This window comes from Caretta caretta, chromosome 1, assembly GCF_965140235.1.
Source record: "Caretta caretta isolate rCarCar2 chromosome 1, rCarCar1.hap1, whole genome shotgun sequence".
NCBI lineage: Eukaryota > Metazoa > Chordata > Testudines > Cheloniidae > Caretta > Caretta caretta.
In genome coordinates this window covers 43,157,580-43,173,882 of record NC_134206.1, presented here as the reverse complement: position 1 = coordinate 43,173,882, position 16,303 = coordinate 43,157,580, and the positions used below count along the sequence as shown (strand labels likewise).

Genomic DNA, 16,303 nt, shown 5'->3' with positions numbered 1-16,303 from the left:
AGCCTGGGAGCTGGCTGGGTAGCAGACAGCCTGGAAGTTCGAAGGCCTGTAAGCAACCTGAGAGCTGGACAGACGCACTCTGCTACTGGCTGGGGGACAGCAGTAACTGCAGGAGGACAGCATGGAGGTTCTCCGTGAGATTGGTTTACCTGTATTCTCTTCTACTGGACAATCCTTGTACTGAGAACTTTTGGTTCTTCAAGTGTCCTCTCCATATGCCCCCTCCTGGTTGTGCCAGCTGGTGCAGCCTTTATGGAGAAACCTCCTCATAGCAGTGCTGCTGGAGCACTCACATGCCCCTTTTTGCCTTTGGATCCACCATGGAGAATGTAGGCAGAGTTGTAACAGCTAATAAGTAACAAACAGTAAGAAGGTCCTTAAGACTAACTATTCCTATTCTGTTTACACTGTACTATATAAGCGCTATCTAAGGCACTAACTTCCTGAAAGAAGGATCTGGATCTGAGGAATCCGAAGAGGTTCACATTGATCTGCTGCTGTGTTGGAAGGAACAGAGGTGGTATAGGGTGCCACTCCCCCTTTTGTAGCCTCACCCTCAGAACATTCAATAGCACTGATGGGGAAGAATAAGGGGGTTGAGCACTCCAACGGTACTGCAGTGAGAAAGTTCTACCTTCTAAGTTGCAGCAGCTGGCACAAGCAGGAGTGTGAGTTTGCAGAGTCCATTTCGAAGAACTCCAATTACAAGTAAGTAATGTCCATTTTATCGTTCCTTTGTAACTTAAAGTAAGTTCCTAGGGCAATTGCTACTTTTATTTCTGGGAGCCCTAGTATAGGAATTCTTTGTTTCTTCATCAGATTGTTGGGTGTGTCTTCACTGCAGAGTTTACCCAAATCTGGGCACCCGGGTATGGGAATCTGGGTTAGCCAAACCCAGCTGCAGGCATCCACACTGGTAAACCACACTTGAGTTATACCCATACAACCATGTCCACATTAGCATTGCAGTAACTCAAGTTAGTCGCCAGGATTTCTGGGGTCATATCTTATGGCTCTTAACGCTGACTAAGCAGCGCCACTTTATGAACTGTTTCACAGTGTACTGTGGGAGCACATGTCTATCCTTGGGCCCCTGTGTGGAACAGTTCTTAGCCCTCCAACAACGTTGAATTAAAGCACTTTTGGCTGTTAACGCTCCTTACGTCTGTCTTTGATCTCCGCTCCAGCAAGTGTCAAAGCATGAATCCAGGACTATTCCAGTGTTTGACACTGTTAATGCGCAGCCCATTTCTGCGATTGGAGAAAGATTGAAGGCATGAGACACAGTGGAAGCCATTTTGACAGCAGGTTGTCACCCTTAGAAGGTGACTGTGAGGAGATTATGCAGGCTTGAAACAGATGCGGCAGAGTGGAGCCAGCTGATGGAGGGTTTAATAACTGTGAAATCCCCTTATGCTGACTGGCAGTTCTGGGGCACAGAATCCACATGCACAGGATGGTGGGACTACATTGTCATGAAGATCTGTGATAACCAGCAGTGGTTCCAGAACTTCTGCATGAGAAAGTATCAGGGGGTAGCCGTTTTAGTCTATATCCACAAAAACAATAAGGAGTCCAGTGGCACCTTAAAGACAAACAGATTTATTTGGGCATAAGCTTTCGTGGACTAGAACCCACTTCATCGGATGCATGGAGTGAAAATTACAGATGCAGGCATTATTATACTGACACATGAAGAGAAGGGAGTTACCTCACAAGTGGAGAACCAGTGTTGACAGGGTCAATTCAATCAGGGTGGATTTAGTCCACTCCCAACAATAGATGAGGAGGTGTCAATTCCAGGAGAGGCAAAACTGCTTTTGTAATGAGCCAGCCACTCCCAGTCCCTATTCAGGCCCAAATTAATGGTGTTAAATTTGCAAATGAATTTTAGTTCTGCAGTTTCTCTTTGAAGTCTGTTTCTGAAGTTTTTTTGTTCAAGTATACCTACTTTTAAATCTGTTATAGAATGTCCAGGAAGATTGAAGTGTTCTCCTACTGGCTTTTGTATATTACCATTCCTGATGTCCAATTTGTGTCCATTTATTCTTTTACGTAGGGACTGTCCAATTTGGCCAATGTACATGGCAGAGGGGCATTGCTGACACATATCCCATTGGTAGATGTGCAGGTGAACGAGCCTCTGATAGTGTGGCTGACGTGAGTAGGTCCTATGATGGTGTCCCTTGAATAGATATGTGGACAGAGTAGGTAACGGGCTTTGTTGTAAGGTTAGGTTCCTGGGTTAGTGATCCTGTGGTGTGGTGTGTAGTTGCTGGTGAGTATTTGCTTCAGATTGGGGGGCTGTCTGTAAGCAAGGACTGGCCTGCCTCCCAAGGTATGTGAGAGTTAGGGATCGTTTTCCAGGATACGTTGTAGATTGTTGATAACGTGCTGGAGAGATTTTAGCTGGGGGCTGTATGTGATGGCTAGTGGTGTTCCGCTATTTTCCTTGTTGGGCCTGTCTTGTAGTAGGTGATTTCTGGGTACTCTTCTGGCTCTGTCAATCTGTTTCCTCACTTCCCCAGGTGGGTATTGTAGTTTTAAGAATGCTTGATAAAGAACTTGTAGGTGTTTGTCTGTCTCTGTCTGAGGGATTGGAGCAAATTCGGTTGTATCTTAGGGCTTGGCTGTAGACAATGGATCATGTGATGTATCTCCAGCTTCCATCCAGGACACATCACATGATCCATTGTCTACAGCCAAGCCCTAAGGTACAAACAAATTTGCTCCAATCCCTCAGACAGAGACAAACACCTACAAGATCTTTATCAAGCATAGATTAAAACCAAGAAGTCCAGGGAGATGATGCTCTGGTACCTACCTACAGAAGTCGCTCTGTCCCGTGTTGGAACTCACCCACTTGGTACACGGTGGTGCTGACTCCACTCAAAGAGGACACCTTTGGATGTTTCAGCTCCCCTCCCTGCCCCTTGAAGTGATTGAGTGGAGGCATTATTCTCGGTCTCCAGTGCTGTGAAAGAGGCAGAAGTCAGATACCTTGCATTCTTTTAAGCCTAAGAAGCCTTTTTCATTGAGCAGGTCTCATTTTCTGATGGATGCCCCCAGGACAAGTCAGGTACCAAGGTCAGAGCACCAGTTCTGGCTTCCCACTCCCTAGTACCACAGAATTCCTCAGCAACACATGGCGAGTTATTGACTCTGGTATCATCTTCAGTATCGTTGAGGCTGATTGAATTTTTGGGGCCTTCTTTGGTGTCAACTTTGCTCTTGTGTGCTGCTATCCACCTGATGCTCTCGGTGCTGACAACACCAGAGGAGTACTCAGTGTCCAAAGACCTCTTCTGTCTTTTGGTACTGGACTCTGCTTCTACAAGATGTAGCAGTCTCAGCACTATCTTCCTTGTTGTAAGTGCTGGTACCATCTGCATCCTGGGCATCAGCTCATTTGACATTGGCTTCTGCACAGCAACCCTTGGTACCTACAGCTGCTACCAAGACTTCGGCACAACTTTAACTCAGCTTTTGGTCCATCTATAGGTAAGCCTCCGATTCTTCCACCAGTAGCTAAGACCTCTGTTCATTGATTCCTGTCACCAATTCCTTCTACACCAGCTGGTGCTCAACCTCCCAAACCTTCTGATTACTTCTACAATTCTTCGGAGTGGAGGTGTGCTCTTATACATCATATTACAGGAGGTCTCAAAATTTGCCTTTAACCTTCTCACAGAGATCCAGATCTTGGCACTAACACTCTCACAAGAGCCGGTCTAGGGATAAAATGCCATAGGACACTTATAAGTGGGACCCAATATCTTATCATTGGCCATGTTGAAACCCAGGGGACATGTTTCTAGCTTTGCAAGCTTCTCCAATGCCTCACCCATCTGTCTTCTTTAAGGCAACAAGAAATACCCAGTGGTGATCCCGTACCAACCTTGGTACCAGGCAGGTAGTAGAGGTGGCACAGACAGGACCTGAATCATCTCACATAGATTCAGTGCAAACACTTGTACGTGATCAACCTGTACAGCCACCACTGAACACATTATTGTTCTCTTCTGATGAGGCAACAGTGTCAGAGTCGTCATCTTCCCCAAATCCGAACAATTACCTACCAGGAACTGTTAAAAATGGTAGCTAGTTCCCTGGGTATCCAGGTGAAAATGGTGAAGGACAATCCATATAAATTAGTGAATACCTTCCATGCTTCAGGAGCTGGTAGAGTAGCTCTACCAATTAATGAAATTATCCTAGAGCACACAAAAATTGTATGGCAGTCTCTTGCATTTCTTCCACCCATGGCTAAGAGAACAGAGAGGAGGCACCAAGAACACTTTTGTTCACACCCCACCCTAAGATTTTTGGTAGTGACTATGGTCAATGAAAACTCAAGGCAAGACATTCCAAATCCACCTCTAAAAATAAAGAATATAAAAAACTAGAATTGCAAATCTCCAGCCTCTCTTAGCCAGATATGATTTTTCTGTTGGGGATAATATGGCTAAATTTGTGGGACAAATTACTTGATGAGGCCAAACAAGAGTATCAGGGCATGCTTAATAAAAGCTTTCTGGTACTAGAACCTCACTTCAGGCAGTCTTGGTGAAAACTCTGCAGATTATTGTGATGGCAGTTATAATCATGATGCGTCATTCCTCTTGGCTGCAATCATCTGAGATCCAGCAGATGATTGAGAAGTGTCCATTTAGATTCATAGATATTTAGGTCAGAAGGGACCATTATGATCATCTAGTCTGACCTCCTGCACAATGCAGGCCACAGAATTTCACCCATCACTCCTACAAAAAAAACCTCACACCTATATCTCTGCTATTGAAGTCCTCAAATTGTAGTTTAAAGACTTCAAGGAGCAGAGAATCCTCCAGCAAGTGACCCGTGCCCCATGCTACAGAGGAAGGCGAAAAACCTCCAGGGCCTCCTCCAATCTGCCCTGGAGGAAAATTCCTTCCCGACCCCAAATATGGTGATCAGCTAAACCCTGAGCATATGGGCAAGATTCATCAGCCAGATACTACAGAAAATTCTTTCATGGGTGTCATAAATATAAAGGGAAGGGTAAACCCCTTTGAAATCCCTCCTGGCCAGGGGAAAGCTCCTCTCACCTGTAAAGGGTTAAGAAGCTAAAGGTAACCTCGCTGGCACCTGACCAAAATGACCAATGAGGAGACAAGATACTTTCAAAAGCTGGGAGGAGGGAGAGGAACAAAGGGTCTGTGTCTGTCTGTATGCTGCTCTTGCCAGAGACAGAACAGGAATGGAGTCTTAGAACTTTTAGTAAGTAATCTAGCTAGGTATGTGTTAGATTATGATTCCTTTAAATGGCTGAGAAAAGCATTGTGCTGAATAGAATAACTATTTCTGTCTGTGCATCTTTTTTGTAACTTAAGGTTTTGCCTAGAGGGGTTCTCTATGTTTTTGAATCTAATTACCCTGTAAGATATCTACCATCCTGATTTTACAGGGGGGATTTCTTTATTTCTATTTACTGCTATTTTTTATTAAAAGTCTTCTTGTAAAACACTGAATGCTTTTTCATTGTTCTCAGATCCAAGGGTTTGGGTCTGTGGTCACCTATGCAAATTGGTGAGGCTTTTTATCCAACATTTCCCAGGAAAGGGGGGGTGCAAGGGTTGGAAGGATTGTTCATTGTTCTTAAGATCCAAGGGTCTGGGTCTGTAGTCACCTAGGCAAATTGGTGAGGCTTTTTACCAAACCTTGTCCAGGAAGTGGGGTGCAAGGTTTTGGGAAGTATTTTGGGGGGAAAGACGCGTCCAAACAGCTCTTCCCCAGTAACCAGTATTAGTTTGGTGGTGGTAGCGGCCATTCCAAGGATAACGGGTGTAATATTTTGTACCTTGGGGAAGTTTTGACCTAAGCTGGTAAAGATAAGCTTAGGAGGTTTTTCATGCAGGTCCCCACATCTGTACCCTAGAGTTCAGAGTGGGGGAGGAACCTTGACAATGGGTAACTCGGATCTCACCCCATCTAGTAGCCCATCACAGGCCATTGGGCCTATTTATGAATATTTAATTACCAAAACCATGTTATCCCATCATACCATCTCCTCCATAAACTTATCGAGTTTAATCTTAAAGCCAGATAGATCTTTTGCCCCCACTGCTTCCCTTGGAAGGCTATTCCAAAACTTCACTCCTCTGATGGTTAAAAACCTTAGTCTAATTTCTAGTCTAAATTTCCTAGTGGCCAGTTTATATCCATTTGTTCTTGTGTCCACATTGGTACTGAGCTTAAATAATTCCTCTCCCTCTCTGGTATTTATCACTCTGATATATTTATAGAGAGCAATCATATCTCCCCTCAACCTTCTTTTAGTTAAGCTAAACAAGCCAAGATCCCTGAGTCTCCTTTCATAAGACAAGTTTTCCATTCCTCGGATCATCCTAGTAGCCCTTCTCTGTACCTGTTCCAGTTTGAATTCATCCTCCTTAAATATGGGAGACCTGAACTGCACACAGTATTCCAGGTGAGGTCTCACCAGTGCCTTGTATAACGGTACTAAAACCTCCTTATCCCTACTGGAAATACCTCTCCTGATGCATCCCAAGACCGCATTAGCTTTTTTCACAGCCATATCACATTGGCGGCTCATAGTCATCCTATGATCAACCAATACTCCAAGGTCCTTTTCCTCCTCTGTTACTTCTAATTGATGCGTCCCTAGCTTATAACTAAAATTCTTGTTATTAATCCCTAAATGCATGACCTTACACTTCTCACTATTAAATTTCATCCTATTACTATTACTCCAGTTTACAAGGTTATCCAGATCCTCCTGTAAGGTATCCCTGTCCTTCTCTAAATTGGCAATACCTCCCAGCTTTGTATCATCCGCAAACTTTATTAGCACACTCCCACTTTTTGTGCCAAGGTCAATAATAAAAGGATTAAATAAGATTGGTCCCAAAACCGATCCTTGAGGAACTCCACTGGTAACCTCCCTCCAGCCTGACAGTTCACCTTTCAGTAGGACCCGTTGTAGTCTCCCCCTTAACCAATTCCTTATCAACCTTTCAATTTTCCTATTGATCCCCATCTTATCCAATTTAACTAATAATTCCCAATGTGGCATGGTATCAAATGCCTTACTAAAATCTAGGTGAATTAGATCCACTGCGTTTCCTTTGTCTAAAAAATCTGTTACTTTCTCAAGGAGATCAGTTTGGTTTGGCATGATCTACTTTTTGTAAAACCATGTTGTATTTTGTCCCAGTTACCATTGACTTCAATGTCCTTAACTACCTTCTCCTTCAAAATTTTTTCTAAGACCTTGCATACTACAGATGTCAAACTAACAGGCCTATAATTACCTGGATCGCTTTTTTTCCCTTTCTTAAAAATAGGAACTATGTTAGCAATTCTCCAATCATATGGTACAACCCCTGAGTTTACAGATTCATTAAAAATTCTTGCTAATGGGCTTGCAATTTCTTGTGCCAATTCCTTTAATATTCTGGGATGAAGATTATCTGGGCCCCCCGATTTAGTCCCATTCAGCTGTTTGAGCCCTGGTCTACACTAGGACTTTAGGTCGAATTTAGCAGCGTTAAATCGATGTAAACCTGCACCCGTCCACACAATGAAGCCCTTTATTTCGACTTAAAGGGCTCTTAAAATCGATTTCCTTACTCCACCCCTGACAAGTGGATTAGCGCTTAAATCGACGTTGCCGGCTCGAATTTGGGGTACTGTGGACACAATTCGATGGTATTGGCCTCCGGGAGCTATCCCAGAGTGCTCCATTGTGACCGCTCTGGACAGCACTCTCAACTCAGATGCACTGGCCAGGTAGACAGGAAAAGAACCGCGAACTTTTGAATCTCATTTCCTGTTTGGCCAGCGTGGCAAGCTGCAGGTGACCATGCAGAGCTCATCAGCACAGGTGACCATGATGGAGTCCCAGAATCGCAAAAGAGCTCCAGCATGGACCGAACGGGAGGTACGGGATCTGATCGCTGTTTGGGGAGAGGAATCCGTGCTATCAGAACTCCGTTCCAGTTTTCGAAATGCCAAAACCTTTGTCAAAATCTCCCAGGGCATGAAGGACAGAGGCCATAACAGGGACCCGAAGCAGTGCCGCGTGAAACTGAAGGAGCTGAGGCAAGCCTACCAGAAAACCAGAGAGGCGAACAGCCGCTCTGGGTCAGAGCCCCAAACATGCCGCTTCTATGATGAGCTGCATGCCATTTTAGGGGGTTCAGCCACCACTACTCCAGCCGTGTTGTTTGACTCCTTCAATGGAGATGGAGGCAATACGGAAGCAGGTTTTGGGGACGAAGAAGATGATGATGATGAGGAGGTTGTAGATAGCTCACAGCAAGCAAGCGGAGAAACCGGTTTTCCCGACAGCCAGGAACTGTTTCTCACCCTAGACCTGGAGCCAGTACCCCCCGAACCCACCCAAGGCTGCCTCCTAGACCCAGCAGGTGGAGAAGGGACCTCTGGTGAGTGTACCTTTTAAAATACTATACATAGTTTAAAAGCAAGCATGTGAAAGGATTACTTTGCCTTCGCATTTGCGGTTCTCCTAGATGTAGTCCTAAAGCCTTTGCAAAAGGTTTCTGGGGAGGGCAGCCTTATTGCGTCCTTCATGGTAGGACACTTTACCACTCCAGGCCAGTAACACGTACTCGGGAATCATTGTAGAACAAAGCATTGCAGTGTATGTTTGCTGGCATTCAAACAACATCCGTTCTTTATCTCTCTGTGTTATCCTCAGGAGAGTGAGATATCATTCATGGTCACCTGGTTGAAATAGAGTGCTTTTCTTAAGGGGACTCTCAGAGGAGCCCATTCCTGCTGGGCTGTTTGCCTGTGGCTAAACAGAAATGTTCCCCGCTGTTAGCCACAGGGAAGGGGGAAGGTTGAGGGGGTAGTCACGCGGTGGGAGGAGGCAAAATGCGACCTTGTAACGAAAGCACATGTGCTATGTATGTAATGTTAACAGCAAGGTTTACCCTGAAAGAGTGTAGCCACTGTTTTATAAAATGTGTCTTTTTAAATACCGCTGTCCCTTTTTTTTTCTCCACCAGCTGCATGTGTTTCAATGATCACAGGATCTTCTCCATCCCAGAGGCTAGTGAAGCTTAGAAAGAAAAAAAAAACGCACTCGCGATGAAATGTTCTCCGAGCTCATGCTGTCCTCCCACACTGACAGAGCACAGACGAATGCGTGGAGGCAAATAATGTCAGAGTGCAGGAAAGCACAAAATGACCGGGAGGAGAGGTGGTGGGCTGAAGAGAGTAAGTGGCGGGCTGAAGACAGGGCTGAAGCTCAAATGTGGCGGCAGCGTGATGAGAGGAGGCAGGATTCAATGCTGAGGCTGCTGCAGGACCAAACCAGTATGCTCCAGTGTATGGTTGAGCTGCAGCAAAGGAGCACAGACTGCCACTGCAGCCCCTCTGTAACCAACCGCCCTCCTCCCCAGGTTCCATAGCCTCCACACCCAGACGCCCAAGAACGCGGTGAGGGGGCCTCCGGCCAACCAGCCACTCCACCACAGAGGATTGCCCAAAAAAAAGAAGGCTGTCATTCAATAAATTTTAAAGTTGTAAACTTTTAAAGTGCTGTGCTTAAAGTGCTGTGTGGCATTTTCCTTCCCTCCTCCACCACCCCTCCTGGGCTACCTTGGTAGTCATCCCCCTATTTGTGTGATGAATGAATAAAGAATGCATGAATGTGAAGCAACAATGACTTTATTGCCTCTGCAAGCGGTGATTGAAGGGAGGAGGGGCGGGTGGTTAGCTTACAGGGAAGTAGAGTGAACCAAGGGGCGGGGGGTTTCATCAAGGAGAAACAAACAGAACTTTCACACCGTAGCCTGGCCAGTCATGAAACTGGTTTTCAAAGCTTCTCTGATGCGTACCGCGCCCTCCTGTGCTCTTCTAACCGCCCTGGTGTCTGGCTGCGCGTAACCAGCAGCCAGGCGATTTGCCTCAACCTCCCACCCCGCCATAAACGTCTCCCCCTTACTCTCACAGATATTGTGGAGCACACAGCAAGCAGTAATAACAGTGGGAATATTGGTTTCGCTGACGTCTAAGCGAGTCAGTAAACTGCGCCAGTGCGCCTTTAAACGTCCAAATGCACATTCTACCACCATTCTGCACTTGCTCAGCCTGTAGTTGAACAGCTCCTGACTACTGTCCAGGCTGCCTGTGTACGGCTTCATGAGCCATGGCATTAAGGGATAGGCTGGGTCCCCAAGGATACATATAGGCATTTCAACATCCCCAACAGTTATTTTCTGGTCTGGGAATAAAGTCCCTTCCTGCAGCTTTTGAAACAGACCAGAGTTCCTGAAGATGCGAGCGTCATGTACCTTTCCCAGCCATCCCACGTTGATGTTGGTGAAACATCCCTTGTGATCCACCAGAGCTTGCAGCACTATCGAAAAGTACCCCTTGCAGTTTATGTACTCGGCGGCTTGGTGCTCCGGTGCCAAGATAGGGATATGGGTTCCGTCTATAGCCCCACCACAGTTAGGGAATCCCATTGCAGCAAAGCCTTCCACTATGACCTGCACATTTCCTAGGGTCACTACCCTTGATATCAGCAGATCTTTGATTGCGTGGGCTACTTGCATCACAGCAGCCCCCACAGTAGATTTGCCCACTCCAAATTGATTCCCAGCTGACCGGTAGCTGTCTGGCGTTGCAAGCTTCCACAGGGCTATCGCCACTCGCTTCTCAACTGTGAGGGCTGCTCTCATCTTGGTATTCATGCGCCTCAGGGCAGGGGAAAGCAAGTCACAAAGTTCCATGAAAGTGCCCTCACGCATGCGAAAGTTTCGCAGCCACTGGGAATCGTCCCAGACCTGCAACACTATGCGGTCCCACCAGTCTGTGCTTGTTTCCTGAGCCCAGAATCGGCGTTCCACAGCATGAACCTGCCCCATTAGCACCATGATGCATGCATTGGCAGGGCCCATGCTTTCAGAGAAATCTGTGTCCATGTCCTGATCACTCACGTGACCGCGCTGACGTCGCCTCCTCGCCCGGTATCGCTTTGCCAGGTTCTGGTGCTGCATATACTGCTGGATAATGCGTGTGGTGTTTAATGTGCTCCTAATTGCCAAAGTGAGCTGAGCGGCCTCCATGCTTGCCTTGGTATGGCGTCCGCACAGAAAAAAGGCGCGGAACAATTGTCTGCCGTTGCTCTGACGGAGGGAGGGGCGACTGACGACACGGCTTACAGGGTTGGCTTCAGGGAGCTAAAATCAACAAAGGGGGTGCCTGTACATCAAGGAGTATTTCAGGCAGGACTTCACGGAGGGTTCCAATAAGAAATGGTGCACCTAAGTTATTGTTCTTATTGGAACAAGGAGGTTAGCCTGGCCTCTGACTGATACATGCCTAGATTTACCTCGCTGCACCTTCTCTGTGAGTGACTGCAGTGTGACCTAGAGGAATGAGTCCCCTAGACAGGGGAGGAGGCAAATGAGTACAAAACAAATCTGGTCTATTTCTTGTTTTGACCCACTCCATCTATCTTTTACATCTTTGGCTGGCAGCAGACGGTGCAGAAGGACTGCATGCCATCCACATCTCATGGCTGCTCGGCAGAAGATGGTACAGTACGACTGCTAGCCATCCCCATCTCTTGCCTGCCTGGCAGAAGATGGTACAATACGACTGCTAGCAATCCTCATCTCTTGCCTGCCTGGCAGAAGATGGTACAGTACGACTGCTAGCAGTCCGTATCGCCTGCCCGCTCACCATAAGACGGTTCAATAGGACTGACTGCAGGACTAAAGAGAATGACCTGGTCAAGTCACTCCAAATTTAGTCTCTGCGCCCATGTCTGCCCAGGCGCTCCCAGCCGACGTGGCCAGGAGCACCTCGGACATGACGATGACGGCTACCAGTCGTACTGTACCGTCTGCTGCCACAAGGCAAGGGGTTGCTGCTACTGTGTAGCAATGCCGTACCACGTCTGCCAGCACCCAGGAGACATAGGGTGACGGTTACCTGAGCGGGCTCCATGCTTGCAGTGGTATGGCGTCTGCACAGGTAACTCAGGAAAAAAGGCGCGAAATGATTGTCTGCCCTTGCTTTCACGGAGGGAGGGAGGGAACGGGGGCCTGACGATATGTACCCAGAACCACCCGTGACAATGTTTTAGCCCCATCAGGCATTGGGATCTCAACCCAGAATTCCAATGGGCAGCGGAGACTGCAGGAACTGTGGGATAGCTACCCACAGTGCAACGCTCCGGAAGTCGACTCTAGCCTCGGTACTGTGGAAGCGCTCCGCCGAGTTAATGCACTTAATGCACTTAGAGCATTTTCTGTGGGGACACACACACTCGAATATATAAAACCGATTTCTAAAAAACCGACTTCTATAAATTCGACCTTATTCCGTAGTGTAGACATACCCTGAGTTTCGTTTCTACCTCAAATATGGTGATGTCTACCTCCATATCCTCATTCCCATTTGTCATGCTACCATTATCCCTAAGATTCTCCTTAGTCTTATTAAAGACTGAGGCAAAGTATTTGTTTAGATATTGGGCCATGCCTAGATTATCCTTGACCTCCACTCCATCCTCAGTGTTTAGCGGTCCCACTTCTGGTTTCTTTGTTTTCTTCTTTTTTATATGAGTATAGAACCTTTTACTATTGGTTTTAATTCCCTTTGCAAGGTCCAACTCTACTTGACTTTTAGCCTGTCTCACTTTATCCCTACATGTTCTGACCTCAATAAGGTAGCCTTCCTTGCTGATCCCTCCCTTCTTCCACTCCCTATATGCTTTCTGCTTTTTCTTAATCACCTCTCTGAGATGCTTGCTCATCCAGCTTGGTCTACAACTCCTGCCTATGATTTTTTTCCCCTTACTTGGGATGCAGGCTTCCAATAGCTTCTGCAGCTTTGATTTAAAATAATCCCAGGCCTCCTCTACCTTTAGATCCATAAATTCTTCAGTCCAATCCACTTCCCTAACTAATTTCCTTAATTTTTGAAAGTCAGCCCTTTTGAAATCAAAAACCCTAGCTGCAGATTTATTTTTATTAATCCTTCCATTCAGTTTGAACTGAATTAGCTCATGATCACTTGAGCCAAGGTTATCCCCTACAACCATTTCTTCTATGAGGTCCTCACTACTCACCAAAACCAAATCTAAAATGGCATCCCCTCTAGTCGGTTCAGCAACTACTTGCTGAAGGAATCCATCAGCTATCGCATCTAGGAAAATCTGAGCCCTATTATTATTACTAGCACTCGTCCTCCAGTCTATATCTGGGAAGTTAAAGTCTCCCATGATCACACAGTTTCCATTAGTATTTACTTTATTAAAACATTAAAAAATGCTCTATCCATATCCAAATTAGATCCCGGCGGTCTATAGCACACCCCAAGCACTATCCCAAGGGAGGCTCTAATAGTTTTCTTCCCCAATTTAATTTTTGCCCAGACGGACTCAGTCATATCCATTTCATCGCTTCTTATTTCTTTACATTCTATCTCATCAGTGATATACAGTGCTACTCCACCACCTTTACCTTTATTTCGGTCTTTCCTAAACAGCACGTACCCTTCAATACCTATAGCCCAGTCATGACTACTATTCCACCATGTTTCTGTTATCCCTATAATATCTGGTTTCACTTCCTGCACCAGTAGCTCTAGTTCCTCCATTTTGTTACCTAGGCTCCTCGCATTAGTGTACAAACGTCTTAATTTTTGCTGTTTGGCCTCACTCACATTCTGTACCCTATTACGCACGGTCATTTTACTACCAGTATAACTTATTAGACTTGTATCTACACTGCCCTTCCTGCTACCCACGGCTGTATCCACTCTTACTTCATTTTCTTTCCTCTCAATGCTAAATTCTGGCGTGGAGATTACCTGGACATCTCCCAACCATCTCCCCCTAATTCCTAGTTTAAAGCTCTCTTAATCAGTTGTGCCAGCCTCCATCCTAGAAGTCTATTTCCTTCCCTACTCAGATGAAGTCCATCCCGAGAGAACTGTCCTCTATCCATGAATGCCTCCCAGTGGCCATACATTCCAAAGCCCTCCTTATAGCACCACTGCCTAAGCCATCTGTTGATAGTCATAATCTTGTCACACCTTTGTTGCCCTTCTCTAGGAACAGGCAGAATCCCACTAAAGATCACCTGAGCCTCAATTTCCTTAAGTGTCTTCCCCAGCCTAGCATAGTCTCCCTTAATACTTTCCAGCGAGAATCTAGCCGTATCATTTGTTCCCACATGAAGGATAATTAGGGGATTCTTTCCCGCTCCCTTTAGAATCCTTTTCAACCTCAGGTCTACATCCCGTATCTTAGCACCTGGAAGACAGCACACCCTCCTATTCTCCGGATCAGCTCTATCTATTCTATCTATCTATAGGCCTATCTATTCTTCTCAGCAAAGAGTCCCCAATCACATAGACCTGTCTTTTCCTAGTGACGGTGCTATTCTCCAGTCTATCCCCTGTTCCCTCTGGCTGCAAGTTCTTTCCATTCCTATTCTCCCTTGTAATCCTCTTTAACCCATCCTGTATCCTCCTGGGGCTCATATTTGGTGTAATCTCCATTAACTCTTCCCCTTTTCCTATAGGACTAGCAGCTCTTCTCTTCTTCCTTGCTCTTCCACCTTCAGTGACTACCTGCTGAGCCTCTTCTTCATTTTCCAACTCTGCATACCTATTCTTAAGCTCTGTTTCTCCTTCACTAGCCCGTCTTTTCCTCTTCCTGGTTCTTTTAGTCACATGCTTCCACTGACCACTTTCCTCACCCCGTCTCCCCTCAGAATTCCCCAGTCTTGCTTCCATCTGCAAGTCTGAGCTTTTCCCTTCAGATACCTCATGTCTTTGTTCCATAATCTGCTCAAACCCCTTCCTAAACTCTACCAGACTTTCCACCTGCATCTCCAAACCTCGGATCTTTTCCTCCATCAGCTCTATCAGACGGCACTTCACACAGACAAAACTCTTACCAGGTGCCCCCTCCAGGATCATGTACATACCACAGTTTCCACATCCAGTCATCTTCATTGTGTCTTCTGCTACATGGGTCACTCCCACTGCTACCTCTGTATCTGTCATTGCCTTCCCACCTAAGTCCTGTTAATCTGGGAAACGCAAACCACACCAAAACACCACCACCCACAGCAAAAAACAAGCGCCACAAGACAAACTCCTCCAACAGAACTCCCAGTCGAACTCCCCTGTTTACAGCTCTGTTTGCTAGCTCCTGTGCCGCTGCAGCTGTCTTTTGATGGTCTTAATTTGTTTTCTGGGAAGACAGATGAAGTGCTGCATTCACTAAAAGACACTAGGGCAACACTTACGATTCTGGGCATTTACACCTTTGGTCTTAAGAGGAAGCAGTTGTGTCCTCATACTAAGCAGAGGCATCCTTTTTATACACCAAGGTACTCTGAGTAAATGAAGAGATGTCATAAGCCCCGAAGAAGGAGACTGCCACCTCCTGCTTCTGTTCGCCTTCATCTAGGAAACTTGCAACCTTGAAAGAGTCTTTTTGATTCCTTAATTGAGGCCAGCGTACCAGTTTGTCAAGATCTAATCTCTCCTGTCCCTCCCTTTGGCAACAGGGCATGTCAGTGCTTTTACCTGTGCAGAGAATCAAGTTTATGGGAGCCGTTCTTCACTCCAGTTTGCCAAGGGCACACTTATCCCAGGCCAAATTTGGAGCAATATTGGACCTGTGCCTAGGCCTCAAGATCCATCCTTCTACAACAGCAAGGAATTGCCTGAGACTTCTAGGCCACAAGGCAGCTTGCACATATGTGACTCAACATGCCAGATTTCACCTGAGAGTCATGCAGGGGTGGTTGAAATCTGTCTACCATCCATCTCGTTATGCACTGGACATGTTGACTCATGTATCTGCAAGTGTGTTGTAGATTTTTCCCTACTCTGCTCTCCATGACTCTGATCACAGATGCCTCATCCATACAATGGGGGGCTCACTTGGGGGACCTAAACAACCAGGGACCTAGATCAGATCAAGAACTCTCTCTCCACATAAATGTTCAAACAATGAACAATGAGCAATTCAAATGAGCAATTCATCTGGCATGTTGGGTTTCCCTTCAGCATATCAAAGGTTGTACCATGCAAGTCCTCTCAGACAACGTTGCAGCTATGTTCTTGAATAGGCAGGGAGATGCCAAGTCAGATCACCTTTGTCAAGAGGCAATGGATTTCTGAATTATTTTAATAAAAAATGCTGTCATACTCAAAGTCTCGTACTTCCTGCATGATCAGAAATGTCTGGTAGATCATCTCAGCAGAACCTTCATTAGGAATCACAAATGGGCTCTTA

The 16,303-nt window shown here is 46.1% G+C and overlaps 2 protein-coding genes across 2 annotated transcripts in view; both read left to right on the top strand.

The window, feature by feature from the left end:
• The window catches only part of SACS (sacsin molecular chaperone), a 264,410-nt gene that overhangs the window by 16,334 nt on the left and 231,773 nt on the right, over nucleotides 1–16,303 (top strand). The gene's annotated exons all lie outside the window — the stretch shown is intronic.
• Nucleotides 7,849–9,567, top strand: LOC142069405 (myb/SANT-like DNA-binding domain-containing protein 7). Its single transcript, XM_075120346.1, has 2 exons — nucleotides 7,849–8,447; nucleotides 9,036–9,567. The coding sequence occupies exons 1-2, from the start codon at nucleotides 7,865–7,867 to the stop codon at nucleotides 9,119–9,121; spliced, it is 669 nt and encodes a 222-aa protein (XP_074976447.1). The 5' UTR covers nucleotides 7,849–7,864; the 3' UTR covers nucleotides 9,122–9,567.

Excerpts from the sequence above, each read along its gene's own strand:
- LOC142069405 (XM_075120346.1), top strand. The coding sequence starts at position 7,865 with ATGCAGAGCTCATCAGCACAGGTGACCATGATGGAGTCCCAGAATCGC. Across the intron at positions 8,448-9,035 it reads AGGTGGAGAAGGGACCTCTG|CTGCATGTGTTTCAATGATC; the intron begins GTGAGTGTACCT and ends TTTCTCCACCAG.